General features: G+C 32.7%; 1 protein-coding gene and 1 long non-coding RNA gene across 2 annotated transcripts in view; both read right to left on the bottom strand.

Moving 5' to 3' along the window:
• LOC143051559 (uncharacterized) overlaps positions 1 to 20,534 on the bottom strand; it is a 428,761-nt gene that overhangs the window by 294,681 nt on the left and 113,546 nt on the right. The gene's annotated exons all lie outside the window — the stretch shown is intronic.
• LOC143051965 (uncharacterized) overlaps positions 10,809 to 20,534 on the bottom strand; it is a 61,004-nt gene continuing 51,278 nt past the window's right edge. The window contains exons 12-13 of the mRNA XM_076224943.1: positions 18,837 to 19,136; positions 10,809 to 13,004 (exon numbers count right to left, since the gene is read on the bottom strand). Of these exons, the coding sequence (XP_076081058.1) occupies positions 12,598 to 13,004; positions 18,837 to 19,136 (707 nt within the window). The 3' untranslated portion in view covers positions 10,809 to 12,597. The remainder of the gene's footprint in view (positions 13,005 to 18,836; positions 19,137 to 20,534) is intronic.

Here is a 20,534-nt window from a genome sequence, read left to right on the forward strand (position 1 = left end):
TAAGATAAAAGCACTCTGTTTACATCCATGAAAAACTGCACCGTTATTCTTACAGTTTTCAACGCGTGCAGCCGACCAGCAATGAGATGGCTAACTTGAAGTTCAGCATATACAAGTACAACATCTTAGAATGCATGGATGACGGCTTCGAGCGTCAGACATAATGTCAAACGTGAAGCAATCCTCGATTTCATGGGGGAAGGAATGGTCACCGCAAAACTGCGATAGCCATTTACCAATTTCACTTGAGTTTTCTCTCTACAAGCCCAACAGACTGGACCCCCCCCCCCCCCACACACACACACACCGGTTATTTCTGCGCCAGAAGAAAACAACAGCAGCCTATTTGCAAGGAACAACAATTATTATGACAATTTATAACATGTGTATATAAATAGCGAACAGTATAGGTTTGTAATAATAATGATGATAATAGTAATAATAATCGGTGCAAAAGAGAGATCAAATATTTTAAAAAATGTTAAAATTCAATACTGGTCCGAGCCATTTGTGACGATTCATCTCTGATATATATAAGTTTGATTCACAATTGACAAGAATTTTACATGAGAGGTGGCTGGACAGAAACACGGACACGTTCGGACGCCCATGAAAAAGTTTTATGTCTACCGCAACGCATGTCGCGTAGGGTGGTACATTTAAGAAATATAAAGAAGAACAGTGCTGACTGCCAGGTTGTCAAAATATATATTAGAGCGATATTTTTGACACGATTATAAATAAGAACTTTTTTTTTACATGTACATGTATGTACTAATTTCCGAAGTTAACAAAAATGAATTCCGATCGTCATCCCGTTCACAAAAAATTATAAGTTATATCATACCGCCTATATATGATTATCACACAGTCATGTCCCATGGCGAACAAGGCGGGTGCAAATAGCAGAAAGAAGTGTGTTTTTTTTTATTAATTAACTAGTGTGTGTTTACGCCATGTATCTAAAATTTGGGCGAATGAAAAAAAATAATGTATTGGCGAAAATGAAAACATGTTCATCGAATGTTTTAGAAAGACTACATAAAAAAGGTGATGTGGCATAATTACCAATGAGACAACTATCCACAAAAGACCAAAATGACACAAATATTAACAACTATAGGTCACCGTACGGCCTTCAACAATGAGCAAAGCCCATACCGCATAGTCGGCTATAAAAGGCCCCGATAAGACAATGTAAAACAATTCAAACGAGAAAACTATGCCGGGTAATTCAGATTTAAATGAATATAGTATAAAATTTTAGGAACTACATATGCATGCAGAAGATCCCTCCCCATCCCCCTTGTGACACCACTGCATACAACAACATAGGTTTGCATACATTTCATTTAGCAAAAAGCAATACAGAAGTAAAACGTAAATTATGTGTGTCTATAAGACACGTTTAAATACCCCAGCCATAGTTGATTTAGTCCAATTATTAGTTATAATGTATATGAATGTATATTTGAAAAAAATATCCTATATATATATATATAAAAGAAGATGTGGTATGAATGCCAACGAGACAACTCTCCACTAGAGACCAAAATGACACAGAAATTAATAATTATAGGTTACCCTACGGGCTTCAACAATAAGATAGGCCAATACCGCATAGTCAGCTATACAAGGCCACGAAATGACAATGTAAAACCATTCAAAAGAGAAAACTAACGGCCCTATTTATATAAAACATTGAACGAAAAAAAATATACTAGTATGTAACACATAAACAAACGACAACCACTGAATTACAGGCTCCTGACTTGGGACAGGCACATTCTTATATTATGTGGCGGGGTTAAACCTGTTAGCGGGATCCCAACCCCATGCACTTAACATGGGACAATAGTATAACAGAACAACATAAGAACGAACTATTAAAATCGTTTGAAAATGGCTTAACTCATCAGATGACAAAACTACAAGTGGACGTGGCCGGGTACTTGTTCATCCCCCAACAAAAAGACACTATAGGAACATATCTCAAAGTACTCGCAGTTAACTGACAGCTAGTTCAAAGCCACCAACAACTAATAAAACAAATCATGTATCTAAGACTAAATATGGACTTGCACATCACTATTATGCGTATAAACATCCCAGTTGCGGAACTAGAAATTTTCAAAAGTGGGTCTCAGTACTGCCGAAAAGGGGGCCTGTGCCAGTCATGTTTCAGTGCTTCTCTTTATAATCAATAACAAAAAAAGGGGGGAGGCCCACCTGCTACCGCTTTCCTTGATACGCCTCTGCATCCTACAAGATATCAAGGTCGTTACTTAAAAAAATGTAGGAGTAGCTCTATAGATGCTGGTTATATACATAATTGTTAAGGTTCAACTTCCTGGCATTTAAGAATATTTGACAAAAATCAAGATGCATATATAGGAATACATGCATGAACATCTCAATTGTATGTTCAGGCAACCTCTGAAATATTAATTAAAACTATAAATTTATAGTTAAAAAAATGTCGGAAGAGGTTGCAGGACAAACCATGATCTCTCTCTGCATTTATAATAAAATGTATCCAACTACCTTGAATTTTGAGGATATTTGACTTAAAATGTTTCAGTTGCAACTCAAACACTGTACGAGGTGATAGCCAGACAAACCAATCTATAGCTTGACGAACAGACGAACGGGTAGACGAACGAACCTGTAGGCGATACATTAATATACCCTTCGATGAAAGTGAGGTCATAAAATAAGCTTGAAATTGCAGTTGATACTTATAAAAAATCAAAACCTCATAGTGCTCAGTATGCTTAAACATTTCTCTTCAGCTTTATAGCCATGAATTCTAAGATTTCTAAGATCGTAATACATTTGAGTTTCTGAATTGAAAGTTATTTTTCAGGGATGCATTGGTTGCTTTCTATCAAATTTTGTTTTTTGTTTTGTTCTTGTTTTTACATACTCTAGGCTATTGTTTCACATTTTGTCACATCGGGACATTTTATAAATTGTTACGTATATACATTTCGCATGTGTTGGTTTATTGTCGAAGGTCGTACGTCGAGTTTTTCGATTGAATCGATGGGTGCATGGATAGTTACAATACATGTGTCGGATCGGCAATTATAGAACATTTTCTGTTATATCCGTATTTTGCGTTGAAGACCCAATTGCCTTCGTCTATCGTCTGCTTGTTTTCGAGTCGTTGTCTCTTTTACTTATTTTCAATAGCTGCAAATGTTAAATAACACCAAGATTAAAAGCACCAACAGCTAGTGTATAGTTCGGTTGGTATAGGCGGATCCAGTAAAGGGGGGGGGGGGGGGGGGCGTGTCCCCCTCTCGTGGGATTTTTTTAGTGATTATATACTATATAGGGAATCACTGACTTGAAAGACCCCCACTCACATTAGGTCAGTCAGCACCCTGTCATGTATTTGTTAAAAGAAAAAAAATATATTGCCATTCACTCTAAAAACGAAGCTAAATACTTAATAAACCCTCTTTTAAGAAAAGTTATATTGTATCATTTTTACAATTTATTTTCAATAGCTTTAGATTAAAAGCGCCGACAGCAAGTGTTTAGCTCGGTTGGTATAGGCGGATCCAGTTGGGGGGGGGGGGGTCCCCCTTTCGTGGGATTTTTTTTATTGATTATATACTATATAAGGATTCACTGACTTGAGAGACCCCCCACTTTAGGTCAGGCAGCACCATGTCCTGTATTTGTTAAAAAATATATAAAAATATATATATATATATATATATATATATTGCCATTCACTCTAAAAACGAAGCTGAATACGTAAATCCTCTTTTAAGAAAAGTAATATTGTTTCATTTTTACAATTTATTCTCAATAGCTGCAAATGTTAAATAACACCAAGATTAAAATCGCCAACAGCAAGTGTATAGCTCGGTTGATATAGGCGGATCCAATTTTTTTTGGGGGGGGGGGGGGGGCGGGGGGGGGCGGGTCCCCCGTTTGTGGGATTTTTTTTTATTGATTATATACCATAAAGGGAATAACTGACTGGAGATACCCCTCACTTTAGTTCAGGCAGCACCCTGTCATGTATTTGTTTAAAAAAAATACAAATATATTGCCATTCACTTTAAAAAAAGAAGCTGAATACGTAAATCCTCTTTTAAGAAAAGTAACATTGTTTCATTTTTACAATTTATTTTCAATACTGCAACCAAGATTAAAAGCGCCAACAGCTAGTGTATAGCTCGGTTGGTATATTTAATAGAAAGATATTTGTAAATATGGTAAATAAACTCATCATAAATACCAGGATTGAAATTTTACATTCACGACAGACGGGTATTTCGTCTACAAAAGACTCATCAGTGACGCTCGACTAAAAAATGTTAATAAGGCCAAATGAAACTGACCATTTCACTTAAAAAATGGCGAAGTGCAAACATTTTTTTAGTTTTTCAACGCTATCCTCTTGACCACATAATGTGTTTTCATTAAAATTGGAAATGACAATATTTTATAAAGAAAAATCTTTACCTACGTCGCATTATATATACTTGTATACTAACATATTGTGTTGTAAAATGATGCCCTTTATGGGTTCTTGATTAGATTAATGAACAATTCTATACTATTAACAAATTCAAAATATACTGCTTTACAAAAAAGGTAAAACAACAGATACATTCAAGTCAAATCTATCTTAATTTCTGTCAAGTTTTTCCATTTTCAAGTAAAGAAAATCACGCATTATGGTTCCATTTATTTCCTGTAATAATTAGATCACTTGCATACTTGTAACACACACACAGACAATATGTATTGTTTATTTGTTGAAATATATTAAAATATGCGCTGCTGAACTTATATTAGTCAGTATAGTATATAGACGTGTATACCAAAGACAAATTTATACATTGTTTAATTTCCTGTAGTGTTTGATAATGACCCAGTGACCTACAACTTTTATAATAAATAAACCACATAGACAACGCTTCAGAATCAGTATAAAAAGTATGAATTATTTGTTAAACTAGTGTAAAATGTGGTGTGAAATAATTGGTAAAGGCAACGATATCCGGCTAATAAAATTGACCCGATGAGCTGACATGATGTTGAATTTATTTTGGAAATATTACACTTAATTTAACCTTACAATTTTTCATTAATAATATGTTTGTTTAGTGATGTAAGTCTATGTATTTGCAATAATCAAAATTGTTTTTTGTTTGTTTTGCAAATAAAGAATCATTATGTTGAATATTTTAATGAGAAAACCTTAAATAATCCATTATTTTCATTTTTGTTCTTAACTGAAAAAAATGGTAATACTAAATCCATTATAATAGCACAACCAAGTAAAAAAGTGTCCTTTAGTTTATACTTAAATCATAAATGAGATCATAGAACATTTCTAATCCGACAAAATGAAAATTAATAAAAAAAATTCGTTAAAAAAGGGGGGGGGGGGCTTTGATAACTGTTACCCTAGCTTGCCCTACAACATAATACCCCCCCCCCCCCCCCAAGAATATAGATTTCGTATTCATATACATGTAATTATATCCTACATTGCTCATGTTATCAATTTATTATTTGTGTATTACTTATAATATTGTGTATTTCACTAATGTTTATATAATCACTGCATGATGTTTATGTATCTTGCCTGACAAGGGCCCATGATTGGTTTAATAAAATAATGTCTAATGTAAGTCTGAAAATCAAACCCAATAGAGTTAGAATTAGATTTTTAGGCTGACAAATATTTTCTGTCAATTTACATTTGCACAAGTCTGTCTACATGTTCACCAGTTTTTCAATTATCCACTAGTCTGTTTTTACTTTCACAAGTCTTTCTTATAGCCCCCTAGTCTGTCCATATGATTTTCAACAGTCTGACTATGTCCACAAGTCACTACGTTTTAACCGCGGTCTCTATGTGTCCGTCAGTCTGTCTCCGTGTTTACAAGTCGATATACATGTTTACCCGCCAGATTACGTTTCTAACAGTTTGCCTTCATGTCCTACACGTCCACCAGTCTGCTTATATATATATATATACCAGTCTGGCTACAAGTAAACAAGAATATTATTTGCATCATTGACTAAGTCTGTCTGGATATGTCGTCTGGCGGATTTGCTTGTCTCTCACATTCTGAAGATGATGATATTCCTCGTAGTGAAATCGTTAATACAATGTACCAGTACTTAAGTATATCAGTGTCCATCTCCATGCAAGACTCGGGTCTGATGAAGGTTCTAAAACAATTAAAGATTCGTCTATACAGTCCTTCTGAAAGTCTTCTCGGTCAGATGCAAAAGAATGCCCGGTTAGCGCCTCTGGATTTGCCCGGGGCATGTGGAGGATCAGTAGATATCGACACACCAAATTCAGTTATTCGACGAAGAATTTCAACACCTATCTCATTTAACACTAACATTACACAATAATGTCAACATGGAGTCAGTAACTGAGGTAACATTAAGTTAATTTAGAAGTCAATATCTTGTATATTTCTGTATACAGTTTATAATGCATATATCACTGTCATGAATCAAGGATGTGTATAGTAATAAGGGTCTTACTATCATCGGAACTTTGTTTTTTTTGGTAACACGCCATTATTCCGACAGCCCATTAGTCCGACAGCCTATTGGTCCGACAACCAATTAGTCTGACAACCCAATAGTCCGACAACCCATTGCTCCGACAGCCCAATACTCCGACAACCTATAATTCCGACACTTATCAAGTCAAATATCAGGATATCAGGGTAAAATAAAATGTGTCTGTCTGTATTATTACGTTTATATTTGTAATAACATATTTTAAGAAATAACTCCGTATATATAATACATATATATAATAAGGTAGTTCGTATACTTTCAATGTTAATTCTCAATTCGAAATCTGTATATAGAATAAAACAGAAAATAATATTTCATTTTTCAAATTAAAGGATCTATGTAAATCAACAACAAGCATTGATGGCGCGAGCTACTGATGATACCCTGCCCAAAGATTTCGGTAGATAGAAAGTTTTTGAGTTGTGAATCTGAAAAAGCATTACACAGTATAACTGACTTATTGAAGTTAAATATCAGAAATCATGGTATTGTAGTACCTGAGAAAAATGTGACAAAAGTTTTCAACTTGGCTGTCATGTAATGAGTAATGAGTTTGAAAAAGCATCACACGATATAACTGACTTCAATAAACCTTTCAGAAATCCTTGTAATGTAGTTCATGAAAAAGATGCAACGAAAATAGTTATGGGACGGGCGGCGAACTGACGGATGGACGGTTGGACGGACGGACAGACAGAGATAAAACAGTATACCCCCACTTTTTCGAAGCGGCGGTCTAATGATTGTGTCAACATTAAGACATTACAATACTAATATGATATAATTATATTTATATTTTATAAGCCTCAGTCACAATCGGAGCTAAGACAAAATATAAAAAAAAAATACGTATTAATATCAATTAACAGTCAGTATCCAGATATGTTCTACATTATTCAAAAGAACTAACGATATGATCCTCATTTTTTTTCTCTATAATAGTAAAGTTTTCTTGTGTTCACTTCGAAATTAATCATAATTGTCTAACGTTTTAAAGTTCTGATATGTGCTAGAAATATGGCGAAAGAATTCCTCCCTCAAATTATAATGAAGTGAGCATTCGATTGAAAAATGACGCTCATCCTAAACTTTATCAGCTGTACAATACGATTTTTTGAGTATTTAGCATTTTCAATTCTTCATGTAATGGAAGAGCACCGATTCTGAATTAACATATAAATTACCTTTCTTAAAATCAATGATATCTAAATATGTTTCTTCTTGAAACCAATTTTTAAATAAAAAATAAGTTTCCCACAAAACACATATTACTAAGTTTTTACAATTAAACAATTTGACAAAGACACAAGGACAAGAATGTCACACATTGTCTTATTCTACTAGTTTGTTATTGTCTTTTATACTGCACTCGTTCTACTTGAGCAGTCAAAATGCGTTGACTGTATATTTCTATGACATATACAGTCACTGACCCGATATCACTTTTCCTTATGCATATTTAGATAGAAATTGCCGAAATATTCATGTCCGTCATATTTGTTTTTCGTAATAAGTTTTGTTGTAAATCATCATGCAGTCCTGCATCTCCACCAATCATTAAAAAAGAGGCATATCTTTCTAGAATTTAAAATAATCTTAGGATACAAAATCAGTCTCCCAACTGAATAATCTGTCAATATTAAGTTTTTATCATAATTTTTTCAAAAATATAAATATCTTGATAATGCCAGTTTCAGAGAATTTTTTGTTTGAATCAAAGTGATCCTTTACAAAGTAGGATTTATCCCTCCCTTAGACAAGATACTTGTATCTACGTTGGCCATTCTTTTTTATTAATCAAAGTAATACCAACTCTTTCAAATGTCTTTTAATTGAATTGGGGAATACTTGTGTAAGTGTAGAAAAGTCAAATATTTTAATACTTTTGCAAGAGGAAATTTGTTTATATTGTATGTAGTATAAAAGATCTTTGGATTGTTTAGTATCCACATCTGATTCACGCCACCTCTAGAATTGGCAGTTTCACAATAACTTTGCAGGCCGTCTTTGATCGCTGATAAAACAGATGTTTATTATTTAGAAAGAGGTTTTCTTGGAGCACTTGGAGTGATGTGAGAAGATTTAGAAAATAACTGTCATAACATGCATTCAGATAAGAAAAAAAGGTGGTCATCTGACTTGTTTTCTTCCTACATAGTAAATTAAGTACATTCACAACATTTTCTATTATAAAATTACTTTATCTGAGTTATCTCCCCTACTTTTTGAGTTATCTATCCTTGTTTGGCAAAGTTGAAAACAAATGACTCTAACAAAAATATTGTGTTTTTAAAGAAAAAAAACAGTCGTAAATATGACTAAACAAGAATATGTTTCACAACATTTAAAGTCTTACAGATGCATTGCATACTCCTCTCAAAATTTGGAAATTACATTAATGATCTAGACCAATTAATATCTGCTATTGTTCAAAATCTAAGATGGAGGAATACTTACAAGTCATCTAAAGGTATGTGTATATCACTAATCCACAATACCTTTCAACATAAAAATGGTAGCATACGCTATAAATATATTACTTTGGGATTTCATCAGGCTTATTTCGTTGATAGTGACAAACAAAAAGGTAAAGCATGCTACACAGAAGAACAAGTGGTCAGTATGCTGTAGTTTCTTATCGACAACATATTTGTCGGCATTCCTATTGGGAACTAACTGTCCGCCTCTTCTTGCCGACCTCTTCTTATTTTCATATGAATCCTCCAGACACTTGTCAAAACAAGAGCATCAAAGAAGCCAGATTATTTAGTTTCACTTTCAGATATATTGATGATGTTCGTTCCATAAACAATCCAAACCTTTCTGATTAGGTTCCATTAATATATCCCCTATAACTAGAATTAAAGAAACACCAGACACGGCTTCCTCTGCCTCATTTTTAGACTTATATCTCGAATTTGACTTACACAGTCCCATAATCTATGACAAACGAGACGATTTTAATTTTGAAATTATAAATTTCCCTCACCTTAGTAGCAATATACTAACTTCACCTGCATATTGGATATATATATTCCCAACTTATTCAATATTTAAGAGCTTGCAGCTCCTACTCAGACTTTGCTAAACGTCATTAGTGTCTGAGTAGAAAGTTGATGAACCAGATATATGTAAAAGAACATCTCTTCTTTTTTTCTAAAAAAGTTCATCGGAAGGTACCAAGTCCTTGCTGATAAATATTCCGTATCAATTTCACAAATAATACATGATGGTCTTGATGTATAGATTCTGCGTACTGATGTTGTTTATCATCTTAACAACGTGTTTTAGTGTTCTTTCATTTGTCTTTGTTCTATAATTTATATTACTTTTACTGTTGGATTGTTTTATGTGATATCGGTTTAACTTGGCTCGGTACATCCCATCAATGTGTTTGTTTTGTCTTTCATTTTTTGGTAGTGTATTTTTGTATATGCGACTTTTTGTATTTCTTTGGTTCTTATAACGTGACTCTGTACTTTAAAGATCCCGTCAGTATGATATTGTTCTATTTTATGTCATTATGATATATTTCTATTATGAATTACAACATATGTTGAACCACAAACGTCAAAATTATTTAATCGCGTAGTGGAATTAACTATTTGTGGATTCTTATAAATTCTATATAACTTTGGGACTATTTAAATCTCGGTCTATTTCTGAAATTTATTCTTACATACTTTTGATTTTTTAACCCTGTATGCTAACATTGCCTATGTGAAATTCTAAAATTGATGGAATGTACATTGAACGACAAATATATGTGACGTATAAAATTTTCTAACGTCAGACTCTCAAATCAATGAATGTGTTTGTAGATAGATGTTTTTGTGTTCTGTTAAATTGTTCCTTTTAAAACTGTTACACGATGATGACTGCTGTGACCATATTTTGACTATTTTATTTATTATGTCTGTTTAGTTAACGCATCATTGTAAATATAACGGAATTTGATGAAACTGTCATCAAAGTGAGAGGGTAAGCGCTATGGCACCAGGTTTAATCCACCAATTTCTACATTTGAAAATGCCTGTACCAAGTCAGGAATGTGACAGTTCTTGTCCATTCGTTTTTGATACGTTTTGTTATTTGATTTTGCCATGTGATTACGGACTTTCCGAATTGATTTTCCTCTAAGTTCAGTATTTTTGTGATTTTACTTTTCACTTACGTTAGCCATGTCAGTGTGCATTGTGACATTTAAGACTCAAATGAAAAGATAGATAAAGATCAGAAAATTTTATTTAATTAAAGTGTCACATGTTGATCTTACACAAAACTAAATATTTACAAGTACAATCACATAAAAAAAATCAGAACCAAGCTTATAAAGACTTATGAGACACACAAGTACAATCACATAAAAAAAATCAGAACCAAGCTTATAAAGACTTATGAGACACACAAGTACAATCACATAAACAAAATCAGAACCAAGCTTATAAAGACTTATGAGACACACAAGTAAAATCACATAAAAAAAATCAGAACCAAGCTTATAAAGACTTATGAGACACACAAGTACAATCACATAAAAAAATCAGAACCAAGCTTATAAAGACTTATGAGACACACAAGTAAAATCACATAAAAAAAATCAGAACCAAGCTTATAAAGACTTATGAGACACACAAGTACAATCACATAAAAAAATCAGAACCAAGCTTATAAAGACTTATGAGACACACAAGCACTCAAGGTAAAAAAATAAAAAAAATAAAAAGAGATCTCAAGTATTTTCTTGCAAACGTAATAAATTGATCAGTTTGATTTTAACCAAGTTTAAAAGAAATTAAATACTGGAAAACACACCTACATTTAAAACTAAGACTTACGACGTAAAACAAAATTATGGGTAAAATGTATTTAAGACTCAAATGACTGTTATTCATGTTAAGTGTATAATTAAGTCGTGCTTTTGTAAACACAAATTACATAAAACGGTTTTGTTTAATAGATACACAAGTTAACTATTGAACATATATGAACTGTTTACACAAAGATAATAAGCCTCACCTGTGTCGGATCTTCGTGCAATAATGCAAAATTAAATTAAACTCAACACTTTAATGTTTTAATTTTGCAAAACGTTCAAAGTCAATGTACTCAAGAGTAAAAAACAAATCTCCAAGGACATGAGAAGTGACAATTTTTGTATACAACTGCAAAGCAACATTATTGATGTTATACCACGATTGGTTCCTCATAAACTGACGAATTCCATACACACTGGTCCATGAAAGGGAGGGGAGGGAGGGGTGGGGGACAAACTTATCAACATGCAACCATTCAAATTAGATTTATAAATGTAATTACAACTGCATACCAAATATAATTACCATACCATAACTGATTTGTTTTAAACTGATGGAAATGAGACCTGCTAAAACTTCTACAGCTGCATACCAAATGCATCAATTTACCAAAAGCGATTCCATTTAAAATGACTTACCAATAGCGAAGCTTCTAAACTTGACAAACATTTGTATCTGTCATATATGCGATAACAATATATTATTGTAAGTATATTTGATGAAAACTTGCAAGAACAATGCAAATTTGAAAACCTTGAAAAATAAATGTATCCTAAGACTTATCTGTTGAAAAGGGAGCAATCGGTATTCATGAGCGCCTAGAAAAATATGTCAGTACAAATAAGAATCAAATATCTCGTTAGTTGAAATATTTCTACAGGTACAGCGAAAATTTCAAAAAATAAGCATTGCGTCAGTGAAACAAATTAATAAAACGTGTTTATCAATTTGACGTAACAAAATCACTGGCTTTATAATTGACCAGTTTTACCTATATTGCATTATTGAAGTGCAAGACAAATTAAAGATGTGGTATGATGGTCAATGAGACAACTATGAACCAAAAAAAAACAAATTGAGTTAATGTAAGCATCTAGAGGTCATTGTATGGCAATAAAAAAATGGGCAAAACCCATATTGTATAGTAAACATGAACAACAGTTTTACCCAAAAGGATATTTCCCTGAACAATTGTTCGTCTCTAATTCTCTTTAGGTTTTTTGGGCAGCAAGGTTGTTGTCTCTTGTACATTCAGTCCATATTTCCTTTTATATGTATTGTAACAACTCTGAATGTTTGATCTATCTGTGCTTGTAATTTCTGTGGATGCTATTCTATTTGCTAGATCTGCATATACAGAGTCATTTCGTAGAGCATTGAGAAATTCGGTAAATCCATTTTCATTTCCATGCAAAAGCATGTCCATTAACTGTCTATTCTTTTGCTCTTGTGATGGACACGCATTTATCTTTTGACAGTCACCAATTGTCAACACCGCACATGATATCAAATGATCTACTATTATATCATGCTTTACACTGGTAATGATATTTGAATAATTTTTCTGCAGACGAATTTTAAACAATGGAGCCGTCCTATCTGATAATCCTACAAAAATATAGAATATTTCATTTAATATAAGATTTCCAGTAATCACAAGGTGGTTATAATAAAAATAACCTGGTATAGTGTGGAATAAAACAAATCAACACTGGATGATTTATTTAGAATAGGAGTGTCAACACTGACTGTTACATGTAACTAATGAATGCACAAAGATGTATTTCAGAAGCATCTACATTTCCAGAAGATCATTATCGAAAGTGATTTAAATTATGACTGAACTATAAAGTACACAATGTAACAACTTCATAAATGTTCCTGTAAATACATAAAACATGACATAAATTACAATCACACTGTTATAATACTAAGTTGTTAGATGATCAGGAAAATGATAGACAAGACAATTACTGAACTACATATTTTTTTTATTTTTGTTTTCTGTTGCTTTGAAATGGTTTTGTTTGGTTTTGTCTGACTAATCTCTATTGCCGATGCATTCATTACATACGTTAATACCTTTGGTCCATTATTTAGGACTGGACCACATTTGTATGGTGTAGAGATACGACTAGTTAAAAGATAATGAAATTTTTCACGAGCTAAAAGCAACACGCTGATGTGGATTAAAATCAGGTTTATTTGAGTATGTTTTCCAGCTATAGATATAATGATTTCTCGTCTGATAATATAGGCTTCATCTGAAGCAGCATGGTCTAATACAGTACCACATATTGACAAAGATAATATAGGCTTCACCTGAAGCAGCATGGTAATAATGCAGTACCACATATTGACAAAGATAATATAGGCTTCACCTGAAGCAGCATGAAACTAATACAGTACCACATATTGACAAAGCAAACTTGATATTAAGATGACAGGGAAACAAGAAGCATGTATCAATAGAGTGTACAATGTTAACAAACATCAAACAAGAACTGTTAGCAAACATATTTGAAGCACACTGTTCATTGAATTTGAAAAAGGGGTTAATCAGAGGTCGGCCCGATATTCCGACATCCCCATTAGTCCTACACCTTAATATGTGTCACCCCATTATTCCGGTATTATTTATGTCTGGTTTTTCTTTTGAGTATAACGAAATGGAAAAGATATACCATGATTCTATATATAGAAAATATGTTGCTTTACTAATAAAAAGTGTGACGAAGCTATCTAATAAAAAAAAAAACTCCGCTAAAGAGGGAATTGTATGGTATATTTGCTTATTGTCCAGTGGCAAATAGTCCATGCATGTCCAAGATGAGAACGAATTGACAATAAATACAGTAGGTAGGTCCTGTACTAAAGAATCAACCAGGATGAAGGAAAACAAATTAACTGCCACTGAAAAATGAGAGTATATCTGTTGATCTACTATTAAATGAGGGTATATCTGTAAATCTACTATTAAATGAGCACGTTTGATTTGGTCAATTTTTATGGACACCTCTCTTTCAATTTACCTTGGAGTTCGGTATTATATTTATACTTTTGTTTTAAACGGGACAAACATTAAGTCCCGCAATAGGTCACCTAAGGACATCATAGAGTTATTCCAAGGATTATTAGCATGCAGTATGTGGCATTAACTTTACACATAAGATATGTCCCAATTCTGACTGGGCGTGGCTGTTTATAAGAAGATGGAGAGCAGTCTATCGACATTGAGGAATATATCCAGACCCCACTACTTCCTCCGAAATGGTAAAAATTTTAAAGATTTTATTTACATTAAAAAGAATTTTAAAGATCGATAACTGTATAAACTAGAGGCTCTAAAGAGCCTGTTTCGCTCACCTTGGTCTATGTGAATATAAAACAAAGGACACAGATGGATTCATGACGAAAATGGGTATTGGTGATGGTGATGTGTTTGTAGATCTCACTTTACTGAACATTCTTGCTGCTTACAATTGTCTCTATCTATAATACACTAAGCCCAGTAGTTACAGTGTCAGTGGAAAAAAGTTAGTAAAAATTTACAAATTTTATGAAAATTGTTAAAAAATGACTATTAAGGGCAATTACTCCTTGCTTATTTTTAGGTCGTACTTTGCTGTACATTATTGCTGTTTATAGTTTATCTCTATCTATAATAATATTCAAGATAATAACCAAAAACCGCAAAATTTCCTTAAAATTACAATTTCAGGGACAGCAACCTAACAACGGGTTGTCCGAATCATCTGACAATTTAAGGGCAGATAGATCTTGACCTGATTAACAATTGTACCCCGTGTCAGATTTGATCTAAATGCTTTGATTTTTGAGATATAACCCAAAAACTGCATTTTACCCCCATGTTCTATTTTTAGCCATGGCAGCCATCTTGATTGGTTGGACTGGTCACCGGACACATTTGTTTAACTAGATACTCTGATAGAATGTACTCTGTCTTAAAGCAGCGAAAACACACCAGGCCAATGCCACAGGAATAAAATGAGGGTTTGTACGCACACAGAAATGACAAACAAAATACTTGAGATGTATTTCTATTACCATTATTTTCTGTATTCCCACTTTTGGTAAAAGTTGGCACAGTAGTTTGAGAAGAGAAGATTTTTGGAGAAGTTAACAAACAATGAAAAATCGTCATTAAAGGGCTATAACTCCAATAAGGAGTTGTCGGACGATTTCCTCCAAATTGTCTTAATTGTAGATCATGTCTTGTTTATCATTTTTTCGCTTATTTAAGTTTCTATCTATCTTTTATCATTTTTAAAGATGAAAGGCAAAAACGCCAAAAATTGGTTAACATCATCACCAAAGGGCAAAAACTCTAATAAGGAGTCGACAGACGATTTCGACAATGCAGATTTATTTGTAGAACTTGTTTTGCTAATCATTTTTGCTATTTAAATTTTCTCTTTTATCTATTATGATTTTCAAGATAGTAGGCAAACATGAAAAAATGGTAAAATTTGTCATTTAAGAGCAATAACTTCTATAAAAAGTCTTCTGACAGTTTTGACATATATACAAATGGTAGAGCTCAACCTTCTGAACAGTTTTGCTCCAATCAGATTTTCTCTATATATAATAGTTTTCAAAATAATAGACAAAACTTGCATGTAGTTTCATATTTTCTATTTTAGCTATGTCGACATTCTTAGTTGGCAGACAAGGTTGTCCTGACTTTATTTTAAACTAGATACCACATGATGATTATGACCAAGTTTGGTTAACTTAGGCACATTGTTTCAGAGGAGATGATCGTTGTAAATGTTAACAGACGACGACGGACAACAACGACGGACGATAAATGGTGTACGCTGGACGACAACAGCTGTGGGCCTGTGGGCCAGGTGAACTAGAAATGAAAAAAAACATAAAGGAATTTCAGGTGTCTAAAGCGTAAGTACGAGTACTCCAAATTCATTTCTTGGATTTGTCTGTTTATCAAATATTAACCGGAAATCATTGAATTTTAAATTTTATTAACTTTAAAAGTGTTTGAAAAACACAGATAATAGTTGCACTTGTTTAAGACATCTTATGCATTTCACGATTAACCGTCTATTTCACTGATGCGTTTTGCACAGGAAATCACACACTTTTGACTGGTGAACATTTACTTTTCTTCATGTTTATAAATGAAGTTTTAATTTCTAAATCAGAATTGACGATTTTCTTTGTTGAAATATATTAAATAATGAGGAAAGTTGTCATGGAATTTTAATGTCTCTATAATATTAGTTCAGAGCTTGTGCTCGCTGTCATATGTGAATTAAAAACACAGGTACATGTGAATAGCAATGACTAGTTAATATCTCCTGGTGTCGTTGATATGCTTATTAGGACGGCCATCATGATTATCATACTATACTTGATTGGCAGTTAATTACAGGAAAGTCTAAGGTGTACTACCACCATTGGTTCCCAATATTAGTTTTTGTTAAATTTGCACTTTAAAAAAAATGGTGCAGAATTTATCATTGTTACAAATATTATTTGGCATGAGTAAAGTTTTGTCGTGTCCAGTACTACAGACACTTTTAAATAATATTTCAATGATAAAAAGACAATAACCTTCAAAGGAAGTTAACAAATCAAATTGTTAACCCTTTTTTCCCTGTGTACAAACTTTATAAACCATGCAACTTCGAGTTTATATATTGTTTGTCAACCCTTTTTCTTATGCCACCGCATGTGACGTACTATGATTTGGTAGTATTACACCTAAAAGGGATTACAAACAAAAACAAACAAAAAATAGTGCAAAATGGCGATTCAGAAACCAGATCCCAATGAAACGACAAAATGTATTTCTGTAAATATAACATGTCTTGCCTGTTTGTAATTTTGATAATGCAAATACTTTAACCTGTAAGTTATGCAAATATTCAAAGTCAATGAACCATGACTGACAGTACATGTTCTAACAATATCCATGGAAATGAGATGTGCCAATGCTAATACAACTGCATTTCAAATATCATTGACTTATCATAAGTTGTTCCATTGAAACAAACATAAACACAAAACATTAACTATGCAAAAGTTTCAAAGTCAAGGAATGAGGGGGTAGACATTGGAACGAGACTTGCAAATGCCAATAACTTTGCATACCAAATATCCTTTACTTAACATAAGGGGTTCACCTTAAACTGAGCTTATCCCAAACTAATACATATAAACTTCAAAAGTATTGAATTCAATAGACCATGACTGAGGGGGCGGAGCCAAATAATCTCCATGGAAATCAGATAAGCCAATGATTATACAACTGCATACCAAATATCATTAGTAGTTACCCATAAACTGACCTAATCACAAATTAATACATGTGAACTAAGCAAAAGTTAAAAAGTCAATAGACCATGCCTAAGGGGCAGGATCAAATAATTTTCGTGGACCTAAGATGTGTCAATGCTAATACATTTGCATACCAAATGTCAATAAACTACCAAAAGTCGTTCACCATATAAGAGGGATAAAAGATACCAGAGGGACAGTCAAACTCATAGATTGAAAATAAACTGACAATGTCATGGCTAAAATTAAAATACAAACAGACAAAAAGTACAGAAAACACAATATAGACAACTAAAAACTAAGCAACACGAACCCCCCCCCCCCCAAAAAAAAAAAAACCAAAAACAAACTGGGGATGATCTCAGGTGCTCCGGAAGGGTAAGCATGTGGCACCCATTATGTTGTTACAAATACAGTAAATGGTCTTATTCGGAAAGTCAAATGTGTGAAAAGGGAAGGGTATTGTAATAACAACGACATAAGGAATATATCTGATATCATCTGTGAAACGGTTATTCCATAATGGCCAACCAACTCATGATGGCATCCGTATCAATAGGGAGATATATATTCCGTATGCAGGCGCTGGTGGAATGTTGCTACACAGAAATGGGAAGTTCACAATTGAAAAGCTGAAATTATCTCTTTTGTCGTAGAGTTTAGTTTTCAACTAACCTTCATTGTCAATTTCTAGATGTAAGTCCAGATATGGGGCAGACTTAACTGTACCTGTAGTATCGTTTGTCTTAAGTTCGATTGGATAGATTCTTTCAACATAGTCACCAAATTTGGTATTATTTACTGATAGAAACAGAGATAAAGTAATACAAATGATGACGCCTAATCCGCCGTTGCCTCCGGAAACAGCATTACCTATATCTCACTTTTTGACTCTGTACATGTGATACAAAAAACTTAAATCCCAATCTGCCGTGAAGGACAAATAGCTTTCACTTAGGTCATGACCGGCAATTATGACCATTTCAGACCCTTGGGCTGCAAGTAAGAAGCTTTGAATATTGTCAGTGGTGGTGTTTAAAATCCAAATGTGCCAAAGTAACAAAGTAACAGAACAAAAGCAACCTGGTAAGTGTATACAAAACAAGCTAACTATACCTTTATTCTCATCAGGTACTGATGTTGTACTTGGGCCCATTTTCTCTGAAGCACATTTCAAATCATTAGCGATATCTGCATATCCATAATTACGTAATCCATCAACAAACACACTGTAAGCCGGTTCTGTCCTTTTAATCACAATATCTAGCAATGCTTTGTTCTGATCATCTTGTCGAGGATAATGTTCAATATCACGTCTGTCATCTGCTGATATCACCAGATGTGTCATCATATGGTCTAAAATTTGGCTGGTTTGTATGTTCTGTATGATTCTATCTGCATTATTTTGGATTCTATCTGTAATCAAAAAGATTTAATATTCATTAGATCATTAGTGTATGACTTTTTTTCACACATGGTATGGAATGTTAGAGTAAATGTCTAAATTTTGACGATTGGATAAAAAGTGATATAATTACAATAAATGATATCATTGATGAACAGGGTAAAATCTCTAAAACTACCATCTTATCTAAGCTTAAATATAAACAAAATTGGATAAACCAAATATATATGTTAAAAAAAGCTATACCAATGAATTGGAAATTATTTCTTTGTACTGAAGAATCCATCAAAACTAAAGTTAAAGTTGTTAACGACTTAAAAATTAGGTACACAACAATAACTCAATTAATGAGCACTAGAGAACTTTATAAAATGTTCAAACTAAAAGAAAATCACGAAAAAAACGGTTTTCTGTTGTGGGAAAAATTATTTGACAAAAGTTTAAGTAACAAGTTAAAAAATAACTTTGTTTTCATTTTTCAATATCTCACTGATAACAGATTAAAAACGTTTAGATTGAAACTTATTCACTATATTCTGCCATGTAATGAACTATTAAAAAAGTGGAAAATTACTGAAGACAACTTATGTAAGCTTTGTAAAGAAAAAGATAACTATGAACACTTTTTTGTCAACTGCTTATTTAATACAGACTTCCTAAAAATAGCAATAAAATAAATGAACTCCCTAGGTATAGACAAAAACATTATAAGTCTTGAAAATATAGTAATAGGGTACAAAATTGAAGACTCAGCATACTTTGATATTAACTACATACAAACAATAATATCCTTTTCATTATATAAAGCATATTATGTCTCAGAAAAGAAAACAAAAAAAATAAACATTTTGAAAATTTTCCAAAAAGAAATTTCAGATATTATTGAAATGAACAATTTTAATAACAAAACTAATAGTAACACAATTCTAAAAACAAATAGATTCATTAAAGATTTAAAAAAAACAATCAGAATTAAATCAATTAAATGTTCGAAACATTATTTTATAAAAAGTACAAAACATTGTAATTTGTAAACACAATTGTTAATTGTTTACAAGCCATATATGGCCATGTTTATTCACAGGTTCAATCATGCATGTCGGAATGTGTTACAGTTTGTAAAAATGTTCAACCATGCATAAGTAACCACATGGTACATATTGTTGTTTTATTCATAAACATTATAGGGAAAAAAGATAAACATTTGTAATCACGATTATTTAATAATTTATTCTAGTGTAGACAAATTGTGAATTGTGCACGCTAAAATGATTGACTTAACTTGTGTAATACATATACACGACGACATACAATAGATCAGTAGAAACTTAAACAAAAATTGCATACTTACCAAATTTTATAAAATAAGTTAAATCCTGTTTATGTAAGAATATTTAGAAACAATCGAT

This window comes from Mytilus galloprovincialis, chromosome 11 (assembly GCF_965363235.1).
Source record: "Mytilus galloprovincialis chromosome 11, xbMytGall1.hap1.1, whole genome shotgun sequence".
Classification (NCBI taxonomy): domain Eukaryota; kingdom Metazoa; phylum Mollusca; class Bivalvia; order Mytilida; family Mytilidae; genus Mytilus; species Mytilus galloprovincialis.